Source organism: Amblyomma americanum, chromosome 3 (assembly GCF_052857255.1).
Source record: "Amblyomma americanum isolate KBUSLIRL-KWMA chromosome 3, ASM5285725v1, whole genome shotgun sequence".
NCBI lineage: Eukaryota > Metazoa > Arthropoda > Arachnida > Ixodida > Ixodidae > Amblyomma > Amblyomma americanum.
The window spans coordinates 132,883,831-132,895,998 of NC_135499.1; the positions used below are offsets into that span (position 1 = coordinate 132,883,831).

The 12,168-nt window shown below is 46.5% G+C and overlaps 1 protein-coding gene across 1 annotated transcript; it reads left to right on the plus strand.

Annotated features, from left to right (window-relative positions):
- Nucleotides 1–6,070: 6,070 nt before the first annotated feature.
- LOC144124128 (gamma-secretase subunit Aph-1-like) lies at nt 6,071–9,512 on the plus strand. Its single transcript, XM_077656790.1, has 3 exons — nt 6,071–6,394; nt 7,913–8,195; nt 9,121–9,512. The coding sequence occupies exons 1-3, from the start codon at nt 6,170–6,172 to the stop codon at nt 9,510–9,512; spliced, it is 900 nt and encodes a 299-aa protein (XP_077512916.1). The 5' UTR covers nt 6,071–6,169.
- Nucleotides 9,513–12,168: the final 2,656 nt, after the last annotated feature.

Here is a 12,168-nt window from a genome sequence, read left to right on the forward strand (position 1 = left end):
AAGGTTAACACAAGTAGAACTACATGCGGTCTACAAATGCTGCAAAACAAGTTACCCCGATTACTAAACAGTTTGCAAGCTAAAAATATCCAACTCGACAATATAACTTTCAAAGCACTGCGCGATCTTTTCAAAACGAAGTAAAACGAGATTTTGTGTCTATAATATTTCCCCATCAATGTATTAAAAATGTGAGCACGTGTTACACTGAAATGTGGTAACAGTATATATGTTTTAGCGTTTTTCTTGTAATATGTTGTATTTTTCACTTTTTTTTTCTTCTTTACATGTTGTGATAAAATATGCTGTGTATAAACTGTTTTTACGTCATTCCGCAAACTGCCAATGAAAGGGGGCCTGTGGCCCTGTCAAGCTGGCTTCTGGCAGCTTTTTCTGCAGGCTTCCAGCATCATGTAATGTGATGTGAATAAACTTCTTCTTCTTCTTCTTCTTCTTCTTCTTCTTCTTCTTCTTCTTCTTCTTCTTCTTCTTCTTCTTCTTCTTCTTCTTCTTCTTCTTCTTCTTCTTCTTCTTCTTCTTCTTCTTCTTCTTCTTCTTCTTCTTCTTCTTCTTCTTCTTCTTCTTCTTCTTTTCTTCTTCTTCTTCTTTTTCTTCTTCTTCTTCTTCTTCTTCTTCTTCTTCAAAGCCGCGCAAGGACGCTTGTGGGGTATTGGGAGTTTATTAACATGAGTGTTAATCTCAAAACTAGCCATCCCAGAAACACAAAGCACTGGTGTGGTGCAGCTTATCCTTCGGGCGCTCAACGAAAGAACTAACGGAAGCCCAGTAGGAGAGCCCTCTAACCTTGATGTAAAAACAAATTATTTAAGAGGCGATCACAATCTGAAATGGTTGTCACCTGGTTTCCATGATAAGAAGGTAACTTACCAAGAAAGGAGGCCGTGCGAAATGCACTACAAAGCCTTCCACAGAAAGTGTGCCTATGCAATTGCTCCCTTATTACCTCTATACCACTAGGCTTTTTCTACGTCTACAGTTTTCTAGCTTTAAGGCTGATAAAAGGTTCGGCATAATTTGACAGCCACAGTTTCCTCTGGTAACCCTTCAGAAAGCAGGCGCTCCCTGTAACTACCTATGAAAGGAAAATAAAACTGACCGAACGTTTATGCTACGAATGCTAATGTGAATTTTAGGGACATCTGTGGCAATGTGAAACGCTGATACGGTCGGAGTGTTTAGTAAATATGCAAGGTTACTGCCCCCAACACACAAAAGCCAAGCCGCCGTTGTGGCTCAGTGGTTTGGTGCTCGGCTGCTGACCCGAAAGACGTGGGTTCGATCTCGGCCATGACAGTCCTCAAGGATGTCTTCACAGAAATTCTAGGTGTACACGTCAGTTCGGTCGAACGAATACATAGAATTGGTCGGAAACAACCCGACAAAGTACGACCGGTAATCATAAAGTTCTACGACCACCGCGAGAAAATGAATATCCTAAAGAATTTCTTTAAGCTAAAGAACGGAAGTGTGTCTGTCTCGGAGGATTTTTCCGCAGCTACAAGAATGAAAAGAAAGCAACTGTGGGACAGTGCCGCTTCTAACAAAAAGAATGGTCAAAAAGTCAAGTTCATATACGACAAGCTTAAGATAGACAACGACTTGTTCGAATGGGACGAGGAACGAAAGGTCCGAGTTCCAGTTAGCCGGAAAGATAAACAGAGTACATGAACCGTAGCCCCCGAGGATAGTTCGTTTGTGTGTATTCAGCTAAATGCGCGAAGCATCGTTAATAAAACAGTTGACCTAGAAAGTATCGTGCTCACACACAGACCACATATCGTATGCCTAACAGAAACCTGGCTGCACACGGATATCGAGAGCGCTGAAATAGTACCCGTAGGCTACCGAATGTTTCGCAAAGATAGGAACTCTCGGGGCGGTGGCGTAGCAATTATTTTCCGAGAGTCATTGCATGTAACCAGTCTTCCCGACATACCCGATATCGAATGCATACTGCTAAAGGTTTCTTTAGCCGAATTTACCTTGATTGTAGGTACATTCTACCGGCCGCCAGATAGCAACAGCACATTTTTTGAAGCACTGAATGAATTCCTATGCTCTAGTAACATTGCTACTTGCAACACAGTACTTGCTGGAGATTTTAATATGCCTTCCATCAAGTGGGACAGTGAATTTCCTGAACCACTATCTGTCATTTCTGAGCCATTTGTAGATTTAATCTTTTTTCACAACTTTACTCAACTAGTTAAAGAACCCACCCGCATAAAAAAAAAACGCTAAATCAATTTTAGATCTTTTCCTCGTGAGCAGCAGCCTGCTTTGCCGAAATCCGGTTACGCATGTCTACGATGGCATATCTGACCATAAGATGGTATCGCTGAATATCGCATGCGCTCCTGCTGCTAAGAAAAACAAAGACATACGCGTAGTCCCGCAATTCGCACATGCCAACGACGTTGCTATCTTAGATTTGTTGGACAGTTCGTTCTCAGATTTTGTTGCTTTAAGTGAATCTACCGATTGCTCTGTTGATGCTCTGTGGTGTTTTTTCAAGAGTCTTGTTATGAAGTGCGTGAATGATTTTGTGCCGGCTTTGACGAAACGAGTACGAAATACTAGTCCTTGGATGACTAAAGAAGTTATTCGGCTAGAGCGAAAAACAAAAAAGTTAAGAAAGCAAACCCGGCTTTCTCCTTCAGCGGCCAACAAAAATAAGCTCTGTGTGCTACGTACGCAGGTAAAGGAATGCATAAAAAGGAACAAGGACTACTATTTCAATGTCACCATGAAGAGCTTTCTGCTCACCGCGCCAGAAAAGTTCTATCGGCATTTGTCTCCTAAAAAGAAAATAACATACAAATTGTGTACAAATGGCGAAACAATAACGTCACAACCGCAAGTGGCATCTGCTTTTAATCAATTTTTCTGTTCAGTATTCACAAACGATGATGGTAAGAAACCACATCCCGACTTAGTGTTACATTGTCTGCCAATTAATAATGTTATTGTTTCTGAACAGGGCCTTCTGTCGTTGCTGAATATCGACAACAAAAAGTCACCAGGTGCTGATGGTATACCCAATGCTTTCCTTGTTAGGTATGCCGAGTGGTGCAGTAAATATTTATGTATTATGTTCAATCTTTCTTTGACTAAAGCAGAAATTCCCTTTGATTGGAAATGCAGTAAAATCGTGCCGATACCCAAAGCAGATAATTCATCATTACTTTCGTCTTATAGGCCAATATCATTATTGTGTACATGTTCCAAGGTTCTTGAGCACATTATTTTTAATCATATCTCGACATTTGTTGAACATAATAATCTAATCGACAGCAGGCAACATGGGTTCCGAAAAGGACTCTCCACAGTAACAGCACTCCTGGAGCTAACTCACGATTTCGCAACAGCCATTGACATTCAAAGCCAAATCGACATTATATTTCTTGATTTTGAAAAGGCTTTTGATCGCATCTCTCACCCTAAACTTCTTTCAAAACTAGAACCGCTGCTGAAAAACAATTCTCTTCTTGCATGGATCGAAGCTTACCTATGTGGCCGATCCCAATGCGTCAGAATATATCACGTGTGCTCTGCTCCTGCGCCTGTCAAGTCCGGTATACCGCAGGGATCTGTTCTCAGGCCCTTATTCTTTTTAATATTTATTAACGACATAGTTCATAACCTACCCGTTAAAATCAAGCTATACGCCGATGACTGCATAATCTATCACGAAATTCACAACTCCAGCGATCAGGCTCTACTTAATAGTGCCTTAGCAAGGAGTGCAACCTGGTGCTCAGACTGGCAGATGTCAATAAACACAAAAAATCTGTTGCGATGACCGTAACACGCAAAAGGCAGCCATTAAATTTCTCATATTCCATAGGCAGCAGCACTCTCGCAGTGGTAAACACTATAAATACCTGGGCATAATCATAACATCGGATCTAAGGTGGAATGAACATATATCGAATATTGTGAAGAGGGCCATGCGGAAATTAGGTTATTTAAGAAGAACTCTGCGACAATGTACAAACGAAGTTAAACTAATAGCATATAAAACCTTAGTTCGACCAGTTCTAGAATATGGATCAATTGTTTGGGACCCGCACACTCGTGGCAACATAGACAAGCTCGAATCTGTACAAAAGAAAGCAGCTAGGTTTATATACCGATCATATAGCTGGCGTACTTCCGCGAGTACTCTAGTAAAAAAGGCAGGTTTAGACAATTTACAAAAACGGCGTCAGTATGATCGATTAAAATACATGCACTTGCTGTTTCATGATAAACTAGGTATGAGAAAACACGATTACATAGAGCCTGTACACCGACGAACCACCCGATCGCATCATAGCAAAAAATTTAAAGATTATTCCTGCCACACTCAAACCTTCGCTAACTCTTTTTTTCCGAAAACTGTCCGTGAGTGGAACCGGCTTCCGGCCAGCATTGTAGAATGCCCTACTACTGAAGCATTTATGAATGCTGTCAGAATGCGGTCAGATAGTAATTGATGATTACGGAGTGTTCTTGAGATTTTTTTGGGGGGGTTTCTGCACGCAACTTTCCTTCATCTATTTTCGGTTGTGAGTGCATCTCATTTGTTGAAGGCAGCGTGTTGCGCCTTGATTCGTTTTGCGCATGTCACTTATGTTTTTTTTTATTCTCCCGCTCCTGCTTACAGCCTCACCTACAGGCTAGCAGTACTGTGTAAATAAATAAATAAATAAATAAATTTCGATGGAGGCGAAATTTTAGAGGCCCATGTAATGTGCGATGTCAATGCACGTTAAAAAATCCCAGGTGGTCCAAATTTCCGGAGTCCTTCACTACGGAGCCCTCATAGCCTAAGTCGATTTGGGACGTTAAACCAAACTAAACTAAACCGAAACACAAATGCCACGTCCAACCCCTTAACTTGGCTTTCGTGCTTCTTCAGCATTCTCGCTTCCTCCCCCAGAGCCCTTCACTACGGAGCCCTCATAGCCTAAATCAATTTGGGACGTTAAACCAAACTAAACCGAAACACAAAAGCCACGTCCAACCGCTGAACTTGGCTTTCGTGTTTCGTGAGCATTCTCGCTTCCTTCCTCGGAGCCCTTCACTACGGAGCCCACATAGCCTAAGTAGATTTGGGACGTTAAACCAAACTAAACTAAACCAAAACACAAATGCCACGTCCAACCCCTGAACTTGGCTTTCGTGCTTCTTCAGCATTCTCGATTCCTCCCACGGAGCCCTTCACTACGGAGTCCTCATAGCCTGGGTTGCTTTTGGGACGTTAAACCAAACTAAAGTAAACCGAAACACAAAAGCCACGTCCAACCGCTGAACTTGGCTTTTGTGCTTTTTGAGCATTCTCGCTTCTTTCCCATGTTCGCTGAGGTTCCTGCTTTAAAGCGACAGCTGTACATGGGTACGTTTTTCACCAGCTAGTTCCGAGCGAATATTCGCCCACGCTAGGGCTGGGGAGAAGCCCCGAGGCCGGATTGGACGAGCCCGCGGAAAATGTTCCCGCGAGCGCCATCTCGCTGGCGGAGTGGAGCTCTGCGTCGAAACGACCGCGCGCGTCGAGTTCCCGAGGCCTAAGAGGGAACAAGCTGTCTCCCCCCCCCCCGCGCCCGCAACAATCACGCTGTCTCTGGCGTTAGTGTCGCTGCGACACAGGGCCGCTCCAATTTTAATTAATATAACTAGGGAGGGCGCATGGCGGGGAAACATACTTAAAGGTACAGAGCAAGATCATTCCTCATGTGCTGTAAGGCAGTTAGGTGGGCGGATGAGATTAAGAAGTTTGCTGGCATAGAGTGGGCGCAGCTGGCAAAGGACCGGGTTAAATTGGAGAAAAAAGGGAGAGGCCTTTGCCCTGAAGTGGGCGTAATCAGGCTGATTATGATGATGATGCATGAGCTGTCGCGGCTGGAAACAAATTAAGGAAAAGGTAACGCCCACACTCACCTGCATATATGAAGAGAATGCTGGTACGAGCAAAAGAATTCAAAAATAAAATTCCCTGCCCGTGCGACCACGGAATAGATATGAAAGCATATGCACGCGCAATAGTAACAAGAAGAAAATGAAGATGCCGGCATCCTGGCCCAGTCTCTTTCGCCTCTGCCTAAGAAAGCGAACTGCGAAAGGCTAATTCTTTCCAGGACGAAGCTTGTCTCCACGAAACCGAGCCATGACCGTGTCGGAGTGCGTAGGCTGCTCCCTGATCGCATTCGGACCATCGCTGGCCGCCTTCTGGCTCACGGTGGCTGGCGAGCCGAGTCGGATCATCGTGTTCCTCCTGTCCGCGTTCTTCTGGCTCCTGTCGCTGCTGCCGTCGTCCATTGCCTGGTCGCTGCTGGAAGCCCTGTTCGGCACGCAGCTGCCCGTGGGCGTCGTCACGTCGGTCTGCTTCCAAGTATGCCTCCCTTGGCTGGCAGCCTTCTAGTGCATCGTTCGAACAGCACCAGCGAATTGGCTTCAGCGGTGGGCTTCCCTTGTTTAGGATTTTGGGATAGTACGGTATGGCGGGTATGATATGGTATGGTATGGCACGGTATAATACGGTACGGTACGGTATTCTATGGTATATGGTATGGTATGGTATGGTGTGGTATGGTATGGTATGATATGGTATGGTACGGTATGGTACGGCGCGGTCTGGCATGGATTGGTATGGTATGGTCGATGATGATGGGAGAAAACAGGGAAAACAGCATGACAACGAAACATGCCATAACTCCGAGGAACAGCTGGCAATGTTCACAAAAATCTTGAGTGACGTGCGATATTTTACTTCTCTGGAAGTAAGTTGGTTCAGAAAGAAGAGGTCAAATTGTCTTCCACCTAGTCAAAAAGAAAAAGTGATAGAATCATGTCCAAAATACGACAAAGTGGTTTGTTGCAACGACACATTTTTCTGAAGTGCTATAGTATTTTTGTGTTGTACTGACGTATTTTCCAGCACTTCTATCGCTACGAGGAGCGGTAGTGGAATACTCAAGCAAAATTTAATAATGTGGTCGCATACGATCCAAGTCTGCAGTGAAGGTCTGCCGGAATTCAGGACCGCAGAACAGAATTCCTGCCCAAAGCAGACCGTTGTTAAAACTTTTCTTGTTACCTAAGAAGCTAACCGTAAGACGCAATTATAAATTCAAGAATTTCGATGGTTTCGGCTTGTTTGATACAGTCAAACACTAAAAAAAATTGACTGTTGACTGTTGTGACTGGCCAGCGGAATAATACAGGACGCCGTGGACTCTGGCTCACCGTTACCAACTGGAGTTTTTTTTTTTAGCTGTATCCAGCTACACACACAAAAAAAAACTTTTTTTGTTACTGCAGGTTCATGGCCAAAAACACAAAATTTTGTAATGACAGAAGTTTCCTGTTGTCTTTTTCGACAAGGCACCAGCGATACACGGTATTCTTTCAGTGGTACATATGCATTAGAATGATTAGGAGTAACAGGCACAATGCTATGCCTTTCCACGGTGATAAGTACTTCTCTTTTTGATAACTCGCGCCATCTACTGGCTGTTTAGCTCGTCCGCACAGAAACTCCACACCCACGGCGTAAACGCCCTCTCACCCTCACGTCGGCATGCGCGTCGTCCCGGTGTCGCGGCTTCTGGGCGATGTGAAGAGGGAGGAATCGCAGTAACACACACGCGCTGCCACCGGTAACCCGAATACCGTTCGGACTGAAACATTGAAAATTTTCTGTCTCCGGTTCGGCTTCCTGTTCGTCCACAAGTTCGCCGCGATTCCCGGAAGTTGTTCGCCTAAACGTGCCGAAAATACTAGCTAAAAGCATGTCATATGCTTTGAACGCATAACGGTTATGCCTGTGACGATTCTGAGACGGCGTGAAAGCATTACGGCCGTATGGAAAGATGTGCAGCATTGCGTACTCACCATTGTCCCGGGTCAGGAATGCTTCCGCTTCCTGGCGTTCCGGACACTGCGGAAGGCCGAGACGGTGCTCAGCATTGTGGAACTCGTGGGTGGCGACGACGACGTGGCGCTGTCCCGCTACCGCACCGCCTTCTCCTACGTCTCCGGTCTAGGCTTCGGCGCCGCCAGTGCGGCCTCCTCGATGCTCAACTTGCTGGCCGACGCAGCCGCCGGACCAGGCACGTCACAACTCAAGTGCGAAGGCTCTCCTGCGCCCGCATGTACTTTTACCAGTACCGCGTGTTGGCCCCACGTTCCTAGTCACCTTTTAAAGCGAAAGCTTTACTACGCCAGCCAGCGAGCCCTTTCGGCTCGTCGCGCACTTCAGCCGTATGTCATATGCGCTGGCCCACGAACGACCTTGAGCCGCCGTTGCATAGCAACGCCGCAGCCGCGCTCCAACACAGATGGCGCCGCCGTCGACACCGCTGCTGTCTCCGCTCGCTCCGCGAGATGTGTTTCTCTGTCACATGTCACACACTGTTTATTTATGCCGAAAAGTACATAAAAATTGCCGCTTAAGTATGTTTGATCATGCTTTTTTTATTCCCTTTATTCCTGCAAGTCACTTCCCTGCCGCGAGATATTTAATGTATACTGTCGACTGAAAAAAAAAGGTTACGCAGGGGTGAGCAGACTTTTAGGGCTGAAGTTTGAATATAGGCACAGTTAATTAGTCCCCCAAAAAAGCGACCAAAACCAGCAAAATTTGGTCAGACGAGGCGGGTGAGGCTTTTTGTAAGCAGCTATGCTCTTATCTAAGCTACATCTGTGAGCATCTTCCTGCCGTACCGTCTTCATTCCTTTACTTGGATCGGTGTTTTATTTGGTCAGGGCAATATAGAGAGCCCTCTATATAATAGTGACTTCCAATCGCAGAGTTGGAGCACTTCGGGAGCAACGTTTTCTGCTCTTTTCGGAGCAACTGTATTCCAAACGCAGATCTGAGCCACGGATCGCGTCTTCGAATGGTAGACAGGGAGCGGTTGCCGAGCCGAGATTGCTCCGTGGAGCAGTCGGAAAGGAAACATTGAAATTTGTTGCTCGCTATGTTCGAATTACCTTAACATGATGCCATCGTCTGTGACCAGCTGTGGTTTACAGAGAGATTATATGGGAGCACCGAGGAAACGTTATTTATTAGTCTCACCGGCAATCCGGCCGCGCCGTCCAATTCGGCTGCAGGCACGCCGGGCTTCCTCGGCGAAGAGTCGCGAGTGAACTACGTCCTGTACTCGGCCACGGCCGCAGCATTCTCGCTGCTGCACACCTTGTGGAGCGTAGTGGCCTTCAACGCGCTCCTCTTCCGCCGTTGGTGCCTGCTGCTGTTCGTACCGGCCGCGCACCTCTTCGCCTCGTGCTCGACTACGCTCAGCCAGCACGCCCACCAGGACGACCGCTACGCCCTCGTACCCGTAGCCACCGTCGCCACGGTGCTGTGCCTGTCCGCCGTCACGGCCTTTTCTACGGCGGGCGGCTCCCTGAGGTCTCTTGGCGCTTGCCTCATCGGCCTGGTCAGCACCGCCAGCGTCCCTGGCTCAGCAGAAGCCGTGAAGCCGCAGGCGCAGCGGAGATAAGAGCGTCACGTGGCGGCGCATTGAAGACGTAGAGATTGATTGAAACGGTGGGCAGTGCTGTCTGGACTAAGAAATAATGGCGTATTTTATGTTATGTAGCGTGTGACACTCGTTCGGAACACGCACTACGTCACCAGAATGAAGAAAGGACAAAGCGGACAACGGAAGTTTAAAGGTGCATTAAGGCGTAGACACGTAGAACTTCATCGGGTTTCTGTATTGACGGACGGTTGCATTTGGTGTTGCTGTTGCTTTTAGTGGCTGTTTGAACACACCATGCAATTATTTCTTTATGTGAACAGGCTAAGTTGTTGATGCTGATAGTTGAACGACCTAGAGAACGATATCCTAAATACCCTTTCGCGTTTGTGGTATGAGGCCCCAACTACTACATCCGAAGATTTGTTCCACGTATGTACGCTTTGCTGCATGCCACCTTGTTTTAAGCTTCCTGAAATTTTAAATCATTCATAATTCGCCCAAATGATAACTGTGGTCATGTTACTGCCATTACACAACTATTCCACAGGCGATTTCGCACATCACCCGGTCTTAAGCCGCAAACTCGTGTCTTGCCGCTTTATTATAAGCTTAGAACAACCACGCTTTTAAGCTAGCCTCCATGGTGCCATAAAACTAGACTTGTCAAGCGGACTGTTGATGTTTTGCCTGGAAGGGATTAGCTATTCTGCACATTGTACAGGCCCTAGCTGCTGGTGCGGAGACGCTAAGTAAGGAAGGCCTTGTCGTTGAGTGAATCTAGAATACATGGCTGCAATTTTTTAGTGCAGTGCTTTGGTAACAAACTGAGACCTGTGCCAAGCGCTAAACCGCATGGAAAGGCAAGCGCATGGACTGGGGACGCTAGCACCAATTGCAAACAGCAGTCGGATTAGGGCTGTTCAGAGTTTAGAGCCCGGTACGTACATTACAACGTGCGGGTGCTCCACCATGCTGTAAATTACTCTTGCGCTCCGTGATGAGTCTTGCATGTCAAGCGAGGTATCAATTGGAAACAGCGGTCGGCTTCAGAGTTTAGAGCCTGGTACCTTCCTAACTACTCGGGGGTACTCTACTGATCAGCAAATCCGTTGCGGTCAGTGACGCGTGTTACGTGTCAAGCGAGTTTTCTGTACTGTCCTCGCCCTTCAAGTACCAGTACTTACATTTGACGGAGAAAACAATACTGAACTTTGAGAACTTGTATCGGACGTAGAAAGAAACACTGTGCATTCAAAGTAGGTGGTACGCTGCGAAAACAGCGCGTGCACGGCGCTGTTTATTATGAACGCCCCGGCTGAGGCAATTATTGCCACGTGGCATGATTGAACTTCCGTACATGAAAAGGCGGCGATGGGCGACCAGAATTATGAGGCAGTATCTCAAAAAGAGCTTGATTTTTTTTTATTTGTGTCAAGGTGACACGTCTTCAACCACAGCTCTCATTTCCACTCTTGGTTCATGATGTAAAAGACTTGGCGGCGCAGAAACACGGCCAGGACTGGCGAAGCAACACAAAACACAGAATCGCGACAGGCAGGACCAGCGCCAGTCGTCGGTCTTGCATTCCATGGGCAATCCTATATTACTCTTTCTGCGCTCCCAAGTCTCTTGCATGGTGATGTGTGTCCACATTTTCACCTTTGCACAATGTTGATTTTCAGTACGCGAAAAAGTGACAGCCGCAGGACGAAGTGAACCGGGCCAAGAATTTTCAGGCAAAGTTAACCCGCCCTTTCCCCACTCTCATCTGATCCACTGAAGTGGGTTCCTACCAACCAACCATCGTCGCGAGCGGCTAGTAACTAAGCGTTATTCTTCACAGAAGATCCACGAAAACTTAACAAAGGTGAGAGACAGCTACGCTGGAAGGGCGATGCTAACATTACTTACAATTGCGTTTCTTGCGTAACAGTTTATAGTCACCGTTTTATATCTTAAAAATCTGAAAGTTTCAGCAGAAATCTGCCTGGTAGGGAGAGGAAATAAAGAGCAAACTGATACTCTGACTATATTCCGAAGAAGGTGCAAACTCCGCACCTTCTTGACGATTAAGTGCTAGTGTTGCGATGCGCGATGCTTCTCGGTCGACGTTGCGGGTATGGTCTCGGCGAAGGCACGGGTGGAAGGGAAGACTGAAGGAATCCGGTCAGCTTGCCGGCAAAGAAAAAAGGCGTTGAACTCTTCCTTCTTGAGCGACTGCTGGCATTCGTGAGCACGCGCGTTTAAGTATCTTTCGGCCTGGGAAATTATCTTGTTACCTTCTGGCGCATTAACAAGGCGCTTCAACAGCAAGCTTTTCGGCACGGTGTCGAGGTCTCGGCACGTGTTGGTAAATTACATGCGAGTCCGAAATAAGTGTTCTTTTCGGAGACAGTAAACGTAACGCTTTGAAAGCCATGCAGTCTCTTGTCTGAAGTCAGTACCTAAAGATTGGAACGTCAACATTTCGGCAGAATTCTGCCTGGTCGGCAGGCGAATGAGAGAGAAGACTGATGCTCCGACCAATTACTAATGCGAAAACCGAAGTTTCGGAGCCAACTCGGGTTGACTGCTCTGAAGATGATGCCGCGTTGGCACTGAAACGCTGGCTCTCCCATGAGAATTTTGCCGTTGTATGACAGTTTTCTCTCTCATTTATATCTGTTGCCGGCAC